At 42.9% G+C, this 23148-nt stretch overlaps 1 protein-coding gene across 2 annotated transcripts in view; it reads left to right on the forward strand.

The window, feature by feature from the left end:
• The window catches only part of FRMD3 (FERM domain containing 3), a 302093-nt gene that overhangs the window by 209344 nt on the left and 69601 nt on the right, over positions 1–23148 (forward strand). For both annotated transcript variants that reach the window (XM_032840452.1, XM_032840453.1), the window contains exons 8-10: positions 1523–1611; positions 4630–4693; positions 5930–6018. In XM_032840452.1, the coding sequence (XP_032696343.1) occupies positions 1523–1611; positions 4630–4693; positions 5930–6018 (242 nt within the window). The remainder of the gene's footprint in view (positions 1–1522; positions 1612–4629; positions 4694–5929; positions 6019–23148) is intronic.

The raw sequence follows: 23148 nt of genomic DNA on the forward strand, positions 1-23148 counted from the left end.
CCCTTCCAATTTCCCCCAACTCCCTTATCCTAACTCCCCATGTCCTCCATGCTATTTGTTATGCTCCACAAATAAGTGAAACCGTATGATAATTGACTCTCTCTGCTTGACTTATATATTTTGACATTAGGAATTTTTTTGGTTTGTTTCCTTTGCTCATATTATTTGATGGTATTTCTCTAAGCATGTATCATATCAGAATCTCCTGGGGTCCACAGAGCTACTGGGGGTACAGCTGGGGAATATGATTTTTTAACTAGCCCCCAAGATGATGCACACATTTTCCAGAAATGTATTATGAAAATGATTTTCTTCTTTCCATGCTTTAAACTAACTATGCATCTACCAGATACTAACTAGAATTCTAAACTAAGCATTTATCTCAGCCAGGATCTTAAAGGAAAGTTCTTGAGTCCTGCTGAACATTTCTTTACCCATGTGGGATCAGGTAATAGTATTTGATAAAGTGCTAGTTTTGTACTCTTAGTGCAGGCTGTTGATTAGATATACCTGGGGAGTTTCCTGGTCCTGCCACCCAATAACATCAGGATCTGTGGGGGAGCAGACCAGGTTCTCCAGATGATTCCAACATGCAGCCGAAGCAAAGAGATGATAGTACTTGTTCACACTAGCATTTTCCTTTTTATTGGCACAATTATTTTAGCATATTTGCCAGAATCCTCTGCCTTAATAATATAAATCATTTTATTCCATTTTAAAGATTATTTATTTGACAGAGATCACAAGTAGGCAGAGAGGCAGGCGGAGAGAAAGAGAAGAGAAAGCAGGCTCCCTGCCAAGCAGAGAGCCTGATTAGGGACTCAATCCCAGGACCCTGAGATCATGACCTGAACTGAAGGCAGAGGCTTAACCCACTGAGCCACCCAAGCACCCATTTTAGTAAATTCCATTCCATTTTAGTAAATTAGATTTTATCTATAATTTTGAGCCTATATGTTTTGTTTATTACTTGGAGATAGACTTGATTTTTGTTGCTGCCATTCCTTTGCTTTTACTGACCTATGTATGCTTAGTTTTTCCGGTTGAGGCTAGAAGCAAAGTAGGCATTTCTAGACATGTCTTTACATTAAAACTACCAGGAATTTTGTGTGGAATTTAATCAAGTTAAATTAGGGCTTTAGTTTCATAGCATCTTTGATTTTAGGGCTAATGATGACTGAGCACAGTTTGCCCACATTAAGGATAGATCCGAGAACATGGTGGTCCCAGGACACACTTGGAAATAGACACAGAGCTTTAGAACTAATCTGCCTTTTCCCAGGATGTTCCTGGAGAAGGTCTGTTCCTCCAAGGAAACAGCTACATATTCCCAGACCTTCCCCAGATTTTAGAAGCACTATCCTTGGAAATCCCATCTCAGAAAGTCAGTTTATTGCCAAGATCAATGGAATTAACCTGAAATTAATCCAGGGTGAGGATGAATGGGGATACCATTTATCATATATTTTATATTTCTCAATCCAAATGTTTTTTTTTCTCTCTCTCTTTTTTTTTTTTTCAGGATTCAACAGGTACAACAACATTTTTAGGATTCACTGCTGCAGGCTTTGTGGTATTCCAGGGAAATAAGCGGATCCATTTGATAAAATGGTAAGGACTGCTTTGGGAAACTAGCTTACCATTTTTCTTAATCTTGCTTTTCTTTCCCAGCCTTTGATTCTTTTTTATTTGGAAATGTCCATTAGAATGCCTAGTATTCATTTCTTTGCTGTGGAACTTCATTATTAAGGGATTATTCATCTATAAATAAAAGCCAACCTAGACCTCCTCTAGACCTCAGGAGACCTGGCGTGTGTCTTGGGCTCAGGGTCTCTGTCTCCAAAGGGAAGGTGTCCAGTGTTTCCTTGTCAGCAGCTACTGATCTGGCTAGAGAGGTGACCTGGAGTAGGAAAGGGCAGGGAAAAGGTACAGGTTGCCTTGAATAACTCAGGACCCTCTTCTCCTGTTCCCTCCTCTCCATTCTCTTCTGTTGAGTCCTTGTTGCAGACATGTCCCGTGTTACCAGTATATCAATGAAGATGCTTTTGGCTCGAAGTAACAGGGGTGACTGCTCATGGTGGCTTCCAAATAAGAGGACTGATTATTTTACACAGCAAAAGTTCCAGAGGTTGGGCATTTCCATGATCCTTTAACTTAACTGCCTGACAACACTGTGAAGGACCTGGGTTTCCATTTTCTTCTCTGTCATCCCAGGGTAGTGGCTTTTGTCCCCAGTCTCCTGGTCCTAAGTTGACCATGCAAGCAGCTCTGTCCATCCCGTCTTCATACAGCAACACCCAGAGCCTGAAGGAGAACATCCCCTTCCATGTGTCTCCTATTAAAACAAGGAGAACTTGTTTTACAGAAGCCCTGTAGGAGACTTCCGGTATATCTAATACCGCAAGATTGGGTCACACCCACCTACTTAAAACCAATCCCTCAGAGAAAAGTGAGAACTCCATGACTGGGCTGATCAAATAAAGGCCCACCTCTTGTGGCTGGGAAGAACATAATCTGCATCAACATGTCACCTTGAGAAAGCAAAACGTCTGAGTCATGTCAATACAGAAGTGGGAGGATGGAGCAGAGTAGGTGACCAGCAGGGCCCATGGTGTCCATCATTCAAGGAGAAGATGGTTTGAGCAAAGAGTGAGAAGGCTGAACATACATGGAATATTATAAAGTCTCAGTCTTGTTTATACCTTCAGCTTGATTCAGGTTCCGTCCTGATGGCCCCTGACAGGTTTATCAGCTCCCCAACCCTGTCATGTCTCACTGGGTGGTGGGCTCCCCGCTGTGGCCTGAAGTTCTTCCTGATGGGCCAATGGGCATCCACCTTCAGTCGTGGGTTGGAAATGCTCTTGCATTTATCTGAACCTCAGTTTCGTGGTTCTCTTAGCTTCAGGATTTCCGGCACCCCTTTATCAACACTCCCACTCTTGCACTGTCCTCTTGGCACCCCCCCCCCAAACGCCTTTCAAATTTTCTCTGTTGGGCTTGCATCAGCCAGCTAATGTCCTCCACTCTTACAACTACTCTTTTTTTCTGAGATTCCCCAATTTCATCATCTCTTTCTTGACCTCTCTCATTGCCTTTTGTTCAGCTCATACTTTGTGCTCCCCTCTGTTCCCACTTGTTCTTTCTCTACAATGAGTTTTCTCAAAACTCTTTTTCACTTCACTTTTCTGAGTCTCCGTGTACTCAGTTGTAAGATGGGAGTCCATTACATCTGGCTGCCTTACAGGGACAAAAGGAGTTGGGGGAGAAACAAATGCAACCATGTTGTGAGTGGTGGGATTTATGAACTCTGACATCTTGTGGACATCTAGCATGGTGGGGTGACCAGTGTTCTTCCCTGTGTTTTCTGCACCTTGGAAAGAAGGGTATTAATCACCCTTCAGGCCATTCCAGAATAAGCTCCCTAGGGATTCCTGTTGACTTTGGGAAGTGTGGATAATTTGGGGATTTCTCCCATCCTACCCTAGGACCATAGAAGGCTTTCAAGTTAGGCCCTCGGGTTTCTGAACTGCTTGAGCTCTGAAGTAGGGGAGAATCTGACGTGTCTCAAGTACAGATTATTTGCAAGTCTATGTCCCTTGGGTTTCTGTTTCTTTCTGGGCGCAATGAAGGCTTGAAATGGACAATCCCCAGGCCATTTATTTCTGTTTCTACATCATGATGTTCCTGGTGGGGTGCTGATGTCATCCCCACCCCTTTCCGGTCTCTGCCTAGGCATGTGTATTTGGAACAGTTGTGGATACATTACCAAAACAAATTTTATTTCCACATTAACCCTAGTTTTGTTTTTTGTTTTTCAACATCCACTGAGCTGTGTTACTCGTACAAATCCTCTCCTGAGTTCAAATAGCTTAATATGACCATGCTGTTCTTTTTCCTGCAGGAAAAAACAGAGGGACACAAATCAGTCTCCTAGAAATTAGATCAAAGGAGTAAAAATAGAATTGTGTCCTCTCTTTACACATATCTGTTCACCAAGGAGGTGACCTGTGGTCCCCATTTCAGGCACATTTTAATTGAGCAGCTCCTTAAGATAGAAACCTGAAGTCCCTCTTTTAACTACCGCATGTCAAGCTGTGGTGTCGAGCTCACAATTTTGGGCATCTCAATATTTAACGAAACTCTTCTCTCATGAACAGGGAGAGCAGAAATGAAAATTTTACAGGCTAGTGTGTGTGTTTCTCGAAGATAGATGTGAAAAGGTGAGGAAGACAGATACTGTGAATCCATATCGTTTCATTACCCAGACCTGAAATAACCACATTCTTCCTACCTTGCAAAGTGGGCTGGCCAATTAATATTGTTTTGGTCGTTAATGTTCACAACACCTCCAGAGCTCCTTGGAAGAAAGATGCAGCTTGACTGTAAAAAATGGAAGAAATAATTCTGAGCTACCTCCAGATCCTATCTTGGGAAGAAAATTGCAGTATAATTCACTTGGGGACTTTTCACTGCTCATTAGGCCTTCACTGATGATAAGATAATATCTTGTTTCATTGCAGTCAGCTTGGTATTTGCGAGTCAGCCAGATTCCTGTGGGAAACCAAGGTACCTTGGTTAGTTGCCAGTTTTTTTTTTTTCTTCTCACCCAAGAAGATTTTCTTTTCTTAGGCCAGATGTCTGCAAATTGAAGTTTGAAGGGAAGACGTTTTATGTGATTGGCATCCAGAAGGAGGTCAGTGACTACTTTTCTAACCTGTAGTGTGTGTGTGTGTGTGTGCGTGTGTGTGCACGAGAGGGATGCAGGCATAAAACATACATTTAGTATTGTACCCCCAGAACACCATGACTTTAAAGTTTATGATGATAATGGGAGGTGTATGCTGAACATTTTAGAGATAAATAGTGGACTTGCCCATTTAAGAACTAAGTCAAGGAAATGGGTCTGGCAGAGAAAGACAAATACCATATGATTTCACTCATATGTGGAAAATTTAGGAAACAAAAAAGATGCACATGGGGAAGGGAAGGAAAAATAAAATAAAATGAAAACAGAGAGGCAAACCATAACAGACTCTTAACTACAGGGAACAAACTGAGGGTTGCTGGGGGATGGGGCAACTGGGTGATGGGCATTAAGGAGGCACGTGACGTAAGGAGCACTGGGTGTTATAGGCAACAGATGAAACACTAAACTCTACCTCTGAAACTAATAGTACACTCTATGTTAACTAAATTGAATTTAAATAAAAATTTAAAAAAATGAAGTTGGTGAACAATGCTTGACCACATACTGCTATATAAAAAATATATTGGGATAGAAAATGGAACCTCCTCTTGAAACTAATATTATACTGCGTGTTTACTAACTGGAAGTTGAATTAAAAAATGAAAAAGGAAAATGGAACCTCCTCCTACCCCCTAATCTACCAAAATATAAATTTATGAAACAAGCGAAGAATACTTCCAAGGCTAGATATTCAACCAGTACTGGTGAGAATTTTACAAATTCTCATGTATATAGAGTCTATACATCCTGGGAGTCTTAAAGAAACTAAAAGACTAAAACTAAAAGAAACTTCCATCATGGAAGCTTTGAGGTTCAAGGCTAGGTCTGGAGGTTTGCAGATTTTCTTGACTAATTTTCAGATCAAGCACCTGTTACTCAGCATCAGCAACTAAGTTTTTAAAGGACACCAAGTCTGATAGAGAGGTGGGTGATTCCTGGGTGGTTGAAAAGGATCGTGAGGCTCTTTTTTGTTAGAAACAGGGCTCAGCTAGATTCGTGATGCCTGCAAAGGGTGAGGGAGATGAGTGGGGGTGGGACACCATTTCAACAGCACTTTAAAGACCCTAGTAATGCCCAAGTTACTTTTAATCTGTTCAGCAGGTGGGGGGATACAAATTGGTAAATACCTGAAAAAGATAAACCTGTTTCACATGCCCTTCCTTGTTTTATCTTTTTTATTAGAAAAAAGCCATGTTGGCCTTCCATACTTCGACACCAGCTGCCTGCAAACATCTTTGGAAGTGTGGGGTGGAGAACCAGGCCTTTTATAAGTATGTAGCTTTTATTCATCTAGTCATAGGTTACAAAAGCATTCGTGGAATCACTCATGTTTTGCAAATAGCTGCATATTCCTTTTAATTCAGTTCTTTTCATTATATTTAAGGGAATGGTCAATTCAGTGCATTGTGCAGGGCGACTCCCAACCAAGCCTGAGCTCCATGTTGGATGATGCCCGTAGAATGCAATGGGTCCCCCCCCCTTTTTTTTTGTCATTGCTATTTTCTTTCTTTCTTTCTTTCTTTCTTTCTTTCTTTTTTTCTTTCTTTCTTTCTTTCTTCTTCTTCTTCTTTTTTGATTTATTTATTTGTTTATTTATTTGACACAGAGAGAGAGATCACAAGTAGGCGGAAACTCAGGCAGAGAGAGAGAGAGAGGAGGAAGCAGGCTTCTTGCTGAGCAAAGAGCCTGTTGTGGGGCTCCATCCCCAGGACCCTGGGATCATAACCTGAGGGGAAGGCAGAGGCTTTAACCCACTGAGCCACCCAGGCGCCCCTTTTATGTTTTTTTTGTTTGTTTGTTTTTAGTGTTTTTAAAATTTTGCTTTGCTATTTTCATTCAACATAACAGAATCTGGTTTTGGTTGGGTGTCCCCCTCAGAAGCAGACCTTGAGAAGAGTTGAGTGCAAGAAGTGGAATGTGGTTTCTGAACATACTGGTAGCAGGGTGGGGAAGGGAGGGACAGCAAGCAATATAGAGCGTGTTATCCATCAGGTCACTCCTCAGGGTAGCTGTGCTAAACTCTGCTGGGGAACTCTGTCAGGCTGTAGAAATTGCCCCAGAGTTCTCCCACTGACCAGCAAAGGGCCTGGGCTATTTGTCTACCAACCCCCCATTCATTTTGGTTGAAGGCCACTTCAGAGGGAAGAGTTAATACTCTCTGGCTTACTTTGAGTGTGAGTGACTGTGCGCTCACCACCAAAGAAAGCAAGCTTTGGCAGAGACTCACAGGTGTTTGTAGGAAGAAGGCTTCAGCATTCAGAGATGAGAGCCAAAGGCTTGTGGATAGAATGTGGTCAGAGGCTAGGATCATGGAAAGTCAGTACTGGACAGGACTTCAGAAACCAGCCATAAAGATCTCAGGTTTCAAGAGAGCTTCAAATTTCGGATCTTCCCACTGAGTTCCAGGTTCTACTCTTTGAGACACACTTACTAATTAGAAGAGTGGTGGTGAGGGACACAGGATCCCAGGCCAACCCTGCCCAGAGTGTCAGCTGGCCTCTGGAGCTCATCCAGACAGCCGCTGCTCTGTCTTCCCTCACACTGAATTCCACCGTAATCATTAGACTCTTGTCTCTGAAAAGGCTGTCTCTCTGAACCTCCTGGGCTTTGGCTGACAAGGATAGGAGAATGATGGCGTGGACAATCTTTTTCAAATCCTTTTTTTTTTTTATCATATAATTTATTATTTGCCCCAGGGATATAGGTCTGTGAATCATTAGTCTTACATAATTCATAGCACTCACCATAGCACATACCTCCCCAATGTCCATAACCCAACCACCCTATCCGTCCCCTCCAACTCCCAGCAACCCTCAGTTTGTTTCCTGAGATTAAGAGTCTCTTATGGTTTGCCCCCTTCCTGGTTCCATCTTGTTTCATTTTTTCCCTCCTTAACCCCCCCCACCCCTCACTCTGTCTCTCAAATTCCTCATATCAGAGATATCATATGATAATCGTCTTTCACTGACTGACTTATTTTGCTTAGCATGATACTCTCTAGTTCCATCCACATCATTGCAAATGGCAAGATTTCTGGTTTTTTTGATGGCTACATAGTATTCCATTGTATTTATATACACTGCATCTTCTTTATCCAATCATCTGTTGATGGACATCTAGATTCTTTTCTTAGTTTGGCTATTGTGGACATTGCTGCTATGAACATTCGGGTGCATGTGCCCCTTGGGATCACTACATTTGTATCTTTTTTTTTTTTTTTTACTACATTTGTATCTTTAGGCTAAATACCCAGTAGTGTGATTGCTAGGTTGTAGAGTAGGTCTATTTTCAACTTTTTGAGGAACCTCCATAACTGTTTCCAGAGTGGCTGCACTAACTTGCATTCCCACCAACAGTGTAGGAGGGTTCCCCTTTCTCCACATCCACCTCAACATCTGTCATTCCCTTACTGCTTACTTTTAGCCATTCTGACTGGTGTTAGGGAGTATCTCACTGTGGTTTTGATTTGTATTTCCCTGATGGCGGGTGTTGCTGGCACTTTTTCATGTGTCTCTTGGCCATCTGGATGTCTGTCTTTGTAGAAATGTCTCTCATATCTTCTGCTCATTTCTTTATTGGACTATTTGTTCTTTGGGTGTTGAGTTGGATAAGTTCCTTAGATTTTGGATACTAGCCCTTTATCTGATTTATCATTTGCAAATATCTTCTCCCATTCTGCCAGCTGCCTTTTGGTTTTGTTGACTGTTTCTTTTGATGGGCAAAAGCTTTTGATCTTGATGAAGTACCAGTAGTTCATTTTTGCCCTTGCTTCCCCTGGCTTTGGCGATGTTTCTAGGATGAAGTTGCTGTGGCTGAGGTTGAAGAGGTTGCTGCCTGCGATCTCCTCAAGGATTTTGATGGATTCCTGTCTCACACTGTGGTCTTTCATTCATTTTGAGTCTATGTTTGTGAGTGGTATAAGGAATGGTCCATTTTCATTGTTTTACATGTGGCTGTCCAACACTATTTGTTGAAGGGACTGTCTTTTTTCCATTGGATATTCTTTCCTGATTTTTCAAAGATTAGTTGACCATAGAGTTGTGGGTCCATTTCTGGGTTCTTTATTCTAGTCCATTGATCAATGTTTCTGGTTTTGTGTCAGTACCATACTGTCTTGATGATGACAGCTTTGTAATAGAGCTTGAAGTCTAGAATTGTGATGCTGCTAACTTTGGTTTTCGTTTTCAACATTCCTCTGGCTATTTGGGGTCTTTTCTGGTTCCATATAAATTTTAGGATTATTTGTTCCATTTCTTTGAAAAAAAAAATTGATGGTATTTTGATAAGGATTGCATTGACTGTGTAGATTGCTTTAGGTAGAGTAGACATTTCACAATACTTGTTCTTCCAATCCATAAGCATGAAACGTTTTCCCATTTTTTCGTGTCTTCCTCCATTTCTTTCATGAGTACTCTATAGTTCTCTGAGTACAGATTCTTTGCTTCTTTGGTTAGGTTTATTCCTAGGCATCTTGTGGTTTGGGGCGCAGTGGTAAATGGGATCGACTCCTTAATTCTCTTTCTTCTGTCTTGTTGTTGGTGTAAAGAAATGCAACTGATTTCTGTGCATTGATTTTATATCCTGACACTTGACTGAATTCCTATATGAGTTCTAGCAGAGTGGAATCTTTTGGGTTTCCACATAAAGTATGATATTACCTGCAAAGAGTGAGAGTTTGACACCTTTTTTTGCTGATTCGGATGCCATTTATTTCTTTTTGTTGTCTGATTGCTGAGGCTAGGACTTCTAATACTATGTAGAATAACATTGGTGATAGTGGACAGCCCCGCTGTGTTCCTGACCTTAGGGGAAAAGCTCTCTCTCAATGGGGAAAAGTTTTTCCCCATTGAGAATAATATTCGCTGTGGGTTTTTCATAGATGGCTTTCATGATATTGAGGTATGTACCCTCTATCACTACACTGTGAACAGTTTTGATCAAGAAAGGATTGTCAGATGCTTTTTCTGCATCTACTGAGAGTATCATATGGTTCTTGTTCTTTCTTTTATTAATGTATTGTATCACATTGATTTGCAGATGTTGAACCAACCTTGCAGCCTAGGAATAAAGCCCACTTGGTCATGGTGAATAATCCTTTTAATATACTGTTGAATCCTATTGGTTAGTATTTTGGTGAGAATTTTTACATCCGTGTTCATCAAGGATATTGGTCTGTAATTCTCCTTTTTGTCTGGTTTTGGGATCAAGGTGACGTTGGCCTCATAAAATGAGTTTGGCAGTTTTCCTTCCATTTCTATTTTTTGGAACAGTTTCAGGAGAATAGGTAATAATTATTTAAATGTTTGGTAGAATTCTCCTGGAAAGACATCTGGCCCTGGTCTCTTGTTTGTTGGGAGATTTTTGATGACTGCTTCAATTGCCTTACTGGTTATGAATCTGTTCAGGTTTTCTATTTCTCCCTGGTTCAGTTTTGGTAGTTTATACATCTCTAGGAATGCATCCATTTCTTCCAGATTGTCTACTTTGCTGGCTATAGTAGCTCATAATATGTTCTTATAATTGTTTGTATTTCTTTGGTGTTGGTTGTGGTCTCTCCTCTTTCATTCATGATTTTATTAATTTGGGTCCTTTCTCTTTTCTTTTTGGTAAGTCTGTCCAGGGATTTATCAATGTTATTAATTCTTTCAAAGAATCAGCTCCTAGCTTTGTTGATTTGTTCTACTGTTCTTTTGGTTTCTATTTCATTGATTCCTGCTCTGATCTTTATTATTTCTCTTCTCCTGCTGGGTTTAGGGTTTCTTTGTTGTTCTGTCTCTAGCTCCTTTAGGTGTAGGGTTAGGTTGCATACTTGAGACCTTTCTTGTTTCTTGAGAAAGGCTTGTATTGCTATCTACTTTCCTCTCAGGACTGCTGTTGCTGTGTCCCAAAGATTTTGAACTGTTGTGTTTTCATTGTTTCCATGAATTTTTTCAATTCTTCTTTAATTTCCTAGTTGACCCTTTCATTCTTTAGTAGGATGCTCTTTAGCCTCCATGTATTTGAGTTCTTTCCAACTTTCCTCTTGTGGTTGAATTCTAGTTTCAAAGCACTGTGGTCTGAAAATATGCAGGGAATGATCCTAATCTTTTGGTACCGGTTGAGACCTGATTTCTGACCCAGGATGTGATCTATTCTGGAGAATGTTCCATGTACAATAGAGAAGAATGTGTATTCTGTTGCTTTGGGATGGAATGTTCTAAACATATCTGTGATGTCTATCTGGTCCAGTGTGTCATTTAAAGCCTTTATTTCCCTACTGATCTTTTGCTTAGATGATCTGTCCATTTCAGTGAGGGGGATATTGAAGTCCCCTACTATTATTGTGGTATTGTTGATGTATTTCTTTGATTTTGTTATTAATTGGTTTATATAATTGGCTGCTCCCATGTTAGGGGCACAGATATTTACAATTGTTAGATCTTCTTGGTGGGCAGACCCTTTATGTATGATATAGTGTCCTTCCTCTTTTCTTATTATAGTCTTTGGCTTAAAATTTAATTTATCTGATAGGATTGCCACCCCAGCTTTCTTTTGATGTCCATTAGCATGGTAAATTGTTTTCCAGCCTCTCATTTTAAATCTGGGGGTGTCTTTCAGTCTAAAATGAGTTTCTTGCAGACAGCGTACTGATGGGTCTTGGTGTTTTTTGTTTTGTTTTGTTTTGTTTTAATCTATTCTGATACCCTGTGTCTTTTGATTGGGGCATTTAGCCCATTTACATTCAAGGTAACTATTGAAAGATGTGAATTTAGTGCCATTGTATTGCATGTAAGGTGACTGTTACTGTATATTGTCTCTGTTCCTTTCTAGTCTGTTCCTTTTAGCCTCTCTTTACTTAGAGGACCCCTTTCAATATTTCCTGTAGGGCTGGTTTGGTGTTTGCAAATTCTTTTAGTTTTTGTTTGTCCTGGAAGCTTTTCATCACTCCTTCTATTTTCAGTGACAGCCTAGCTGGATATAGTATTTTTGACTGCATATTTTTCTCATTTACTGTTCTCAATATATCATGTCAGTCCTTTCTGGCCTGCCTGGTCTCTGTGAATAGGTCTGCTGCCAAACCAATATTTCTACCATTGTATGTTACAAACCTCTTGTCCTGAGCTGCTTTCAGGATTTTCTCTTTATCATTGAGACTTGAAAGTTTTACTATTAGATGACAGGGTGTGGACCTATTTTTATTGATTTTGAGGGGAGTTCTCTGTGCCTCCTGGATTTTGATTGTTGTTCCCTTTGCCAAGTTAGGGAAATTCTCTACTATAATTTGCTCCAATATACCTTCTGCCCTTCTCTTTCTTCTTCTTTTGGGATCCCAATTATTCTAATATTGTTTCATCTTATGGTATCATAAATCTCTCAAATTCTCCCCTCGTGGTCCAGTAACTGTTTGTCTCTCTTTTGCTCAGCTTCTTTATTCTCCATCATTTGGTCTTCTATATCACTAATTCTCTCTTCTGACTCATTTATCCTAGGAGCAGGAGCCTCCATTTTTTATTGCACCTCATTAATAGTTTTTTTTTATTTCAGCTTGGTTAGATTTTAGTTCTTTCATTTCTCCAGAAGGGGATTTTATTTCTCCACAACAGGGTTCTCTAGTATCCTCCATGCTGTTTTTGAGCCCAGAGCTCTAGTTCTGACATCTTACTGATGTCTGTGTTGATTAGGTCCCTAACCTTCGGTACTGCCTCTTGTTCTTTTTTTTTTTGAGGTGAGTTTTTCTGTCTTGTCATTTTATCCAGATAAGAATAGATGAATGAGAGAACAAAATACTAAAAGGGTAGCAATGACCCCAGAAAAATATCCATTAACCAAATCAGAAGAGACCTGAAACCAGGGGGAGAAGAAAGGAGAAAAAAAAGAAAAAAATATAATATTTATCTAACATAATATAACCTATTATATAGATCTATTATATAGATTATATTATATATAAATATAATCTATTATATATAGATCATATCTATAATCTAATCTAATATAATATCTAATATATTAGACTGGTGAATAGAATAGAGTCACACCTTCGATTTTGGGGTATTTTGGTCTATTAGAAGAAACTGCCTCCCAAAATTTTAAAGACAGAAAAACTTATATATATACAAAAATAAGGGTAAACACAATTAAAGGATGGAATTTGACAGTAAAGGTGAAAATAAAGATTCTAAAAAAAGGAACTGATAATATAAGAAGTTGGTTGAAAAAAGAAAAAAAAAGAGAAAAGAATGTGATCAGGCTGGAGACTAGAACAAAGCCATGTGCTAGATTTAGGGTATAATTTGATCTATTAGAAGAAACTGTATCCCAAAATTTCAAAGAAAGAAAAACCTGTATGTATACAAAAAATACGGCCAAATTTGATGAGGGGTTAGAATATGAGTATAGCAATGAAAATTAAAGAAGATTTTTTAAAAAAAGTATTGGCAAAATAGTTTTAAAATGTTAAAATAGGAAAGAGGAAAAATTAAACATAGAATAAGAAAAAATAAAATTTAAAAAATTTAACTTTGAGAGGCTAAAGAATCATGGGGAAAAAGATATGAATTCTATGTGCTGTATTCCTGTAGCTCTGAAGTTCTGGGTTTCTCACTGATCATTGAATTGGTCTTGGGTGGATGTTCTTGTTGATCTTCTGGGAGAATGGCCTGTTGTATTCTCAAATGTCTTTGCCAGAGGCGGAATTGTACTGCTTTTGCCAGGGGCCAGGCTCAGTGGCCTGGTTCAGAGAGCTAATCTGCTCGGGTTCGCTCTCAGGAGCTTTTGTTCCCTGTATGCTTTCCATACCACTTTGGAGCACGGGAATAAAGATGGTGGCCTCACAATCTCTGGCCCAGAGGAGCAAAGAGCTCGGGGTTCCACTCTTCAATGCGCCCTCATAGAAAAACAGTCAATCCCTCCCATCTCCCTGGTCTCTGGCCACACTCTGAGCTCACCCGGCCTGTGACCGAGCATTTCTGTCTCTGGCACACGGCCCCGTTTGAAGTCCCCAAACCCAGCAGATTCCTGCAGAGCACTCCTGTGCCACTTCTTCTGGAGGAGGAAAGAGGGGGTCTCCCTGGTTCTGCCCTTTGTGGAGTTCCCTGCTGGAAGAGCAGTGGCCCGACTAAGCCTCGGATCATGGTTTAAGGTAACCCAGAGCTGAGAGCCCACTCCTTGGCTCCGTATTTGCAGCCGGCTTCCCCACTCCGATACCTGGGAGATCTGCTGCGCTCAGGCACCCCCGGTCTTTCTGTGACCCTGTGGGTCCTGAGACCACAGTTTCCCCGCAAAGGCTATGCTTAGCCTCTGAAGTGACTTGCCTCAGTGGAGCAGGCTTCTAAAAGTGATTTTGTGCTCTGCTGCTCTCCTGCTTGCCAGGACCTGCCCGTTCCTCCTGCAGTCTCTCTTCCCATGTATCGCCTAGGATTCACTTCTCTGCATGTCCTACCTTCCAGAAAGTGGTCACTTTTCTGTTCCTAGAATTGTTGCTCTTCTTCTCTTTGATCTCCTGTTGAGCTTGTAAGTGTTAAGAATGGTTTGATAACTATCTAGCTGAACTCCTGGGACCCAATGATATTTAAGTCTCCAACTCCTCCTCGAATCCTTTTTAGTCACAGAACTATTTTCCTCAAACAGAAGTGTAGGCAAAGCCTAGTAGGTAAAAAGATAACAATAGAGGAGCTGTGGTTGTTAGTGAGGACCAGAGTTGGGATTAGGACTGGAGACCCTTCGCCTGTTGCTCTCTGCTTCTCAGGAGCTGGGTGACCAGTTGTCTGTATTTGCCTGGTCTACCCCAGGCTTAGCATTGAGAGTCTTGTGCCTTGGGAGAACTCTCTGTCCTGGGCAGATCCTATCAGAAGTACAGTTTGAAAGCCCTTGGGTGAGATGACTTCCAAAATCCTATGAGTGAGGATATGTATCAAAAGACCTTTCTACAACCATCTTCACCTCATGACATCAGTGCATCCTGTGGGGTGTTTGGAAATTGGTATATAAGGGCACCTGATTGCTCTCAACTTATGTCCAGGCCTGTCCATGTCCATGAGAGCTGAGAGAGGGAGATGCAGAGGGTTTGATGCTCTGTCCCTAGTTGAAGCATGCATGTATTTTGCTATTGTTTTTAATTATTTGAAAAATTGAGATCATATACCATAAAAATCACCCTTTAAAGTATATATTCAGTGGTTTTTAGTATAATTCGCAAAGTCGTGCAACCGTCACCCCTATCCAATTCCAGAACATTTTTATCCCCTCCAAAACAAACCTTGCATCCATTAACAGTTACTACCTATTCCCCCCTCTGTCCCCAGGCCTTGACAACCACTGGTTTACTTTCTGTGTTTATGGGTTCACCCATTCTGGACATTTTATGTAAACAGAATTATGAACCATGTGGCCTTTTGTGCTTGGCTTCTTTCACTTTAAGGTCATGTTTTCAAGGTTTAACATGTGGTAGCTGGCATCAGTACTGCATTTCTTTCCATGACTGAATAACAATCCATTGTTTGGATAGACCACATTTTGTTTATCCATTCATCAGTCGATGGACATTTGGATTGTACCCTCTTTTTAGCTCTTATAAATAATGCTGTTATGAATATTCGTATAAAAGTTTTTGTGTGGACAGTACTGTTAGGTTTCTACCTAGGAGTGGAGGTTTTGGGTCATTGGGTAACCCTATACTTAATTTTTTGAGAAACTGACAAACTATTTTTGGAGCCTAAGCTTTTGGAAGTCTTCTGTTCCTCTTTAATGAAATCCTCTGGTTCTTGTCAAGGGATCATGTAGAGACATTAAGTTAGTCATTTGGAATGAACGTTTTCTCACAAATGAGGGAGCCGGTAGATGGAATTTTGAAACAAAGCAAAACAAGATGGATCGTGACCTATCTTATTGTAGATTTTTATGTACATATCTATACAAATCAGATCTCTCTGAAGCTAGGAACTAAGTTCTATTCATCTTTTTACTTGCCCAAGACCCCAGTTATTTAAAAAGTTTTTCCTAGATCAGTTGATCAATTGATAAGGCATGATTTATATTTCGTCAGAGATACCAAAAGGGAAATACAAATAAAATGCTGGAGGGCACTCCAGAGGAGGGATGAGTCTTGCTGCCTGGGGAGCCGGGAGGTGGAAGTCCCTTTCCAATGGAGGAAGGACATTCTGAGTAAGAGACCAAGGCAGGAAAGTGGAAGACATTGGGGAAGATGAGTGGCCATGCAAGGCTGGAGTGGAGGGTGCATGAAGTAGACAGGGAGGAGACTAGGGACAAGGAGCTCTTGGAGCCAAACAAAGGGCTCAGCCGTCATGAAAGAGGCAGCAGAGGAGTGAAGGGTATGGGTGATGGCTGATGACCACAGACAGTGGGAGGAGCGGGAGTAGGAGAGGAGAACACCCAGCGGATAGACCTTTTGGAGGCTTCTCGGTCAGCCCTTCTTGGGAGGAGTTTAGCACAGCTTTGAAGATCTTTAGGTGAACTTACAGGATCTCCATCAAAGAATAACTTAGGACATTAATTTGTTCTGTTGCACACACATTGTTTTATCATGTGTGACAGAGTCCGTTGATTGCTAGAGTCAAAGACAAAAACAGAATTGAAAGGAGGGGGAACAAGGAGAAAAACCTGTCAACTGGGGAACTCATTTTGCACATTTTAGGGTACACAGCTGGTATAGAGCTCAGTATGATAATCTTGGCATTAGGTGGGCCGACCAGGCATATCAGAGGAATCCCTCCCAGTCTTCTGCGGATGCTTCCCAAGACCTGGAGGGTTTAGTGGTCACAAGTGGCACTGAACAGATCTTCCTTGACTTCCTTGACTTATGATGGAGTGACACCCTGATAAACCCATTCTAAGTTAGACATACCATAAATCGAACCATCATCATAAATCCCCATCATCAGTGGGGACACTCTGTGCAGAGGTGACTGGGTCCTAGCACCTCTGGTTTGGCTAGGCCAGGCTACCCCATCTCTTTCATGAAGACCGCCAATCCCTAATATATATACTGATTTGAGTTTTCTTGGGTCCTTTTGTTCCTTCATTTTTCCATAACCATCCCTGTTCCTTATGGAGAAGGAAAGGTACTGCCTGTTTGGACTGGGCTGTGTGGCCTCGGACAGGTCTGGCCTCAGCCCTCTCATGTATAGAACAGGGGGGACAGGGAGTCTGATGTGATTCGTTTGCCTCACTGTGGCCATTGTTCACAAACATGGACCTTGGAGGTGAAAGGCTTGGCTTTGAGTCTTGACTCTGTCACTTCCTAGCAGTGTGGCCTGGAACAAAGCACTTGAACTGAGCCCCAACCTTGTTTTTCATCTGTAAAGTATGACTGGTAATAACTGCTGTGGAGTGCTTAGATGTGTAGCAGTGACCATGACCCCTCTCCCTCCACTAATGATGAAAGGGTTTTGAGTGCCCGTTGGTTGCCGGGCCCTGTCCTTTTGACTCTGAAGGGTTCTGTTTCTGTTAAACTCAGGGCTGGGTACCTGCTTTCAGCTCCGTGTCATTGGTGCTTCATTGTAATGGTTTTGGCTGGCAGAGCAAGGTTCTGATTTTGTTTCCTGGTTTAGGGATGGTTTGTTCCTTTTTCTACTTCACCTGCGATGGGAACAGGGAGGCCCAGTGGCCAATGCCTAGGAATTCCCTAGTGTGCTTTTAAGACATGAATGTGTGGTTTGTTGTCCGTTGGCCTGGGGCCATGATCGGGTTTGAAAGCCTTGGCTCTGAGATCTGCTGCCTGGGAATGGAGCCCAGTGCAGAAACTCTGATGTTCCCTCCTGCTCCAAACTCCAGAAGATCCCCGACACAGTCACCATTTCAGAGTTTCCTTTATGCTGTGCAATTTCTAGGTGCTGCCACCCTCAGAATGTGGGTTCCCTGGAAGCACAGGGATTCACTGAAGGGTTCAGTGGCTCAGGAAGTTTCCATTCAATGAGTCTGTCACACCTGCTTTATGCCATACTCTGTGCTGGGCCCTGGGGATACTGCAGAGGCTCAAATGACACTTTTTGTCCCTGACTTTGTATGGAATTGTTTGCAGGGCACAAAGGCAGTCCCTAAGAAATTTCTTCCCCAGAGTTTGGTATGTGTTTTGTCAGAGAAACACCCTTATGTCTGGTAGGTAAGGACCCTGAGAACTCCCTACCTGAGAGCCTCGCACACCTGTGTGAGCCCGTGAATGACCCAGAGATCCTGTGAGAATGTGGAGTGTGATTCTGTAGATTGGGGTGGGGCATTGCAGTCCATATTTCTTTTTTTTTTTTTTATGATTTATTTATTTGAGAGAGAGCATGCAAGCAGGGGGAGTAGCAGAGGGCAAGGGAGAAAATCTCAAGCAGACTCTCTCTGCTGAGTGTAATGCAGGTCTCGATGCCATCACCCCAGGATCGTGACCTGAGCTGAAATCAAGAGCCTAATGCTTAGCTGACTGAGCCACCCAGGTCCCCCTGGAGTCTATATTTCTAGTAAGTTCCCCGGTGAGGCTGTGTGGCAGGCCTGTGATCCACACTACCAAGGTTCCAAACCAGTGGTTCTCAGCGCTGACTGCATACTAGAACCACCCATGAGCTTTTCCAAAGAATACCAAGCTGTGGACATTACGCTAAGTGGAAAAAAGTCAAACAGAAAAGGCCACATGCTGTGTGATTCTATTTGTATGCAATGTCCAGAACAGAGAAATCTAGAGAGACAGAGTAGATTTGGGCTTGCCTAGGATTGAGAGTAGAGGAGATGGGTGGGGTTAATGGGAGGTTGGTTCTTCCTGGTTGATGAAAACATTTTCTCATTAAAAAAAAAAAAAAATTGGTGAGTTATATTCAAGACCACTGCAATCTAGAAGAGCAAACTTTATGGTATGTGGATTATATCTCAATAACTTTAAAAAACATTAAAAAAAACCAGAATCTGGGAGGAGGGAGCTAGATATTGGTAGAAATCAATCTTTCCCAGGTGGTGCGCATGTGTAGGCTAGGGTTATTTGCTCTAATCCAGTGATTCTCAAAGTAGGGTCCTTTGATGCATCAGCATCTCCTGGGAACTTGCTGGAAATGCAGATTCTTGGGCTCCATGCCAGATTTAACTGAAGCAGAAATTTGTGTTTTAAGATACATGCCAGGTGAATCTGATGCCCTTTGAAGTCTGAGAAACTTCATGGCTAAACACAGTATTTTAAAAATGCAGACAGACCTGGATTTGCAGCACAGTTCCCCAGTTCTGTCGTGTTACCACGATTACGTGATGTAACCCCTCTGTGCCTCAGTTTCCTCACATAAAAAGGTGGATTGCTTCCTCCTAGGAGAGAGCTGTGAGGGTCAAATGAATTAATCTGAATTACTATGTTTGAGATGCTTTGGAAGCATTTGGAATCCCATTCTGGGATTTTGATGGGGAGTTAGTTAGAGGTGGCAGTGGGACGAGGGCAGGTGGGGAAGAGGCTGGGCGGAGAGAGGACTGCTTTTAGCTAGGTTGTGCATTCGTTGCCTGCAGGGGGCAGACGTTTGCTCTTTGCTCATTGTTGATGTCAGAGCCTGGGGAACTCGGCACTGCCATCCATCAGCTGGTTAGAGCAGAAAGGGTCTCTCATGGGCTGTCAGAGGTTTTGATATCGTGCCCCAGAATCTCTGTGGCTCAAGAGTGAGAAGTCAATGGAGAGGTTTTGAGAGTGATTTTAGGGAGGGAGGGAAATATACATAATGAGCTAATGCTTTCAGATAACTTGATCTCATTGAACCCTCCTCAGAACACTATGAATTAAGAATTTTAGTCCCCTCCCCCCCTTAAAGAAGTCATGGAAAAATTAAGACTAGGGAAAGCTGCATGACTCGATCAAGGTCTCCGACCAAGAGCAGGGAGGGGCCTCGGGCCTCTGCTCTTCCAGGTAAAACACCACTTCCTGGGTCATTCAAGGAGAATTTGGGGACTTAGGGGTTCCCAGTGGGCTGCCTTGGAATGATGTTGGGGTGTTTGATTAAAAACACCAATGCCTGCTGGAGGAGAATCTCTAGTGACGAAGCCTGGGCACTGGCATTGTAACCCCACTTCCGGATGCTGCTGACATGCAGCCAGCTTTGGGAACTACTAGAGGTGTGTCCTATCCCCCCACCACTTTCCTTTCCTCTCACATCTCCCTCCACCCTCGTGCACTTCCCCGGGGTTGTTCAAGCTCTCCAGATAAACGCCCCTTGAAAAGTGCACTGAAGCTCACAGCCCAGACACCATGGGCCGTGTGCCTGCATATTCGGAAGGGCAGGGAGCTGGCGGTCACGCTCTCAGGAGAGTGTCTCTGAGCAAATGACATGACACAAATATTCCTCAATGACAATCAGCCTCCAGAAAGAAGCCAGTGCTCTTGGCACCCTCACGCCCCAAGCAGGCAGGCTCTTCACTGTCTCTGCGAGATGGATCTTCTGAGGGTTTGGGCAGAGGCAGCACGCCCTGGGGTCTCTGACCAAGAGAGCGGAGCCAGCCCAGGGAGGCAAAACCAGTGAAAAGCCCAGCCGCCTCCTCTCACCACAAGAGGCTCCCTAGAACAGCTGGGCTTGCCACAGCTCTTTGGGTTTCTGGTATCTTCTATCACCTGGGTACCGAGTTGCATTTGAAAACTCCAATTAAGGCTCTTTTTCTTTTTCCATTAATTACTGTTTTTACTGAGGTGTAGTTGGCGCAATGTTACATTACTTTCATGGGTTAAAAGCTGCAATTAAGGCTCTTTATCTACTTTGCAGACTGCTTTGCCCCAAGGATCTTTAGAATCTAGAACAGTAATAATAAACATCTTAAAAACTGAAGCTTCTTTTTTTTTTTTAAGGTTTTATTTATTTGACAGAGCTCGCACGTGACACATAAGCAGGGGGAGAGGCAGGGAGAGGGAGAAGCAGGCTCCCCGCTGAGCAGGGAGCCCAGCACAGCCTCGATCCCAGGACCCTGGGATTATGACCTGAGCGGAAGGCAGACTGAGCCACCCAGGTGCCCCTAACGACAGAAACTTCCTTAAAGGTTTCTCTCTCTCCTACCTCTGAGGCTTGGGAGCAAAAATCCTGCCAAGAAGATGGGGAGGAGTTGAAGACCACTTTTCTCAGGCTCCTGTAGATAACATGTCAGGTTCACAGCTCCCTAGGGGGGGGGGTGTGTGCTTGATGGCGGGGGGGGGGGGGTGGTCAGGTGCGCCTGGAGCAGGCATGTCCTTGCTGGAGATGGAGGGTGCCGTGGGCTTGCTGGGGATTTTTATCCTCTTGACTACATGTGATCTGCTATCCCAGCTCTGGCCAGCAGCCGGCACAGCCTGTCCCAGGTGTCAGGGGCCTCCTGGGTCTGGATCTCATATGCTCCCACCCCACTAAACCCCATCCTTGAGGGCTCCCATGCCCTCATCTCCAGGCCCTGCCTTGAGATGGAATCCTGCCTCCCCCAGGTCTGTACCCCGTCCACTCTGGTCTCATCTTCCTGCTCCTCACTTGTCCCCAGTGCCCTTCTCTGTTGGCTCAGGCCGTTTGCGAAAGTGGAAAGGGAGAAGGGGCATCTTTATTTATTTATTTCTTTTCAGCGTAACAGTATTCATTGTTTCTGCACCACACCCAGTGCCCCATGCAATCCGTGCCCTCTCTAGTACCCACCACCTGGTTCCCCCAACCTTCCACCCCCCGCCCCTTCAAAACCCTCAGATTGTTTTTCAGAGTCCATAGTCTCTCATGGTTCACCTCCCCTTCCAATTTCCCTCAACTCCCTTCTCCTCTCTAACTCCCCTTGTCCTCCATGCTATTTGTTATGCTCCTCAAATAAGTGAAACCATATGATAATTGACTCTTTCTGCTTGACTTATTTTACTCAGCATAATCTCTTCCAGTCCCGTCCATGTTGCTACAAAAGTTGGGTATTCATCCTTTCTGGTGGAGGCATAATACTCCATAGTGTATATGAACCACATCTTCCTTATCCATTCGTCCGTTGAAGGGCATCTGGGTTCTTTCCACAGTTTGGCAACCGTGGCCATTGCTGCTCTAAACATTGGGGTACAGATGGCCCTTCTTTTCACTACATCTGTATCTTTGGGGTAAATACCCAGTAGTGCAATGGCAGGGTCATAGGGAAGTTCTATTTTTAATTTCTTGAGGAATCTCCACACTGTACTCAAGGAACTACAGAACACTCATGAAAGAAATCGAAGAAGACACAAAAAGATGGAAGACCATTCCATGCTCTTGGATTGGAAGAATAAACATTGTTAAAATGTCTATACTGCCTAGAGCAATCTATACTTTTAATGCCATTCCGATCAAAATTCCATAGGTGTTTTTCAAAGAGCTGGAGCAAATAATCCAAAAATTTGTATGGAATCAGAAAAGACCCCGAATCGCTAAGGAAATGTTGAAAAACAAAAATAAAACTGGGGGCATCACGTTACCTGATTTCAAGCTTTACTACAAAGCTGTGATCACTAAGACAGCATGGTACTGGCATAAAAACAGACACATAGACCAGTGGAACAGAGTAGAGAGCCCAGATATGGACCCTCAACTCTATGGGCAAATAATCTTCGACAAACAGGAAAAAATATACAGTGGAAAAAAGACAGTCTCTTCAATAAATGGTGCTGGACAGCCATATGGAGAAGGGGCATCTTTGCAAAAGAGTGTGCCTGTGGCTTTCTATTGTTCTAAGGACAAAGGCCAAAATCCTTACTAGGACAGCTTCAGGTCAGGCCCTGCTAAATTAGTGGGGAAAATGTATGTGTGTGGGCTTGTAATTACAATAATAACAACATGGGGAAATGCACTGCAGATCTGTTTAGTTCCTCCAGTGCTCAAGCTCTCCGGGCTTTCTGCCGATTGAGTCTGCCGCCCAGAACACTGCCCACCACCTGCCCAGTTAACGCCTTCCCATCCCCGGATCTCAGCTCAGACCCCTGGCCCCCAGGCTGGATTAGTCTCCCCCTTCCCTGCTGTCATCACATCTTTTCCTTCATGGCCCCCACTGCAATGTATAGTTCTTCACTTATGTGTCTGGTTTTTAGATTGAGATCCGCTTCCCTTCTAGATCTTACACTCCATGAATGCAGAGGCCTGTGTCTTCCCTGAACATGGCGGGGGAGGATGTGGACCAGGCTCGGCATTTGGTTAACAATTGCCGAACAAAGGAGCCAAGGCTTGCGAGATGCCCAGTGCTGGCGATCACTGCCCACGTGGAAACTTCTCACCAGAGCCCTGGCTGTGTGCACATCTCCGTTCAGATTTCTACACAGCGTATTTTTCTGTGTGGTTTTTCTATGAAGATTTTGTGACTCTTGATATTTTAAATGGTCTCGAACCCTTGGAGGCCCTTCTTTCTGACTTGGGTTTAGTTGCATGAGGCTTAAAGTGATTGCCGAGGGGCAACCTCAGCTGTCACAGCAGTTTGGTGCCCTGTGTGTGGCCTGTGGGCAGCCCACG

This window comes from Lontra canadensis, unplaced genomic scaffold (assembly GCF_010015895.1).
Source record: "Lontra canadensis isolate GAN:19392208 unplaced genomic scaffold, GSC_riverotter_1.0 scaffold113, whole genome shotgun sequence".
In the NCBI taxonomy this organism is placed as follows: Eukaryota; Metazoa; Chordata; class Mammalia; order Carnivora; family Mustelidae; genus Lontra; species Lontra canadensis.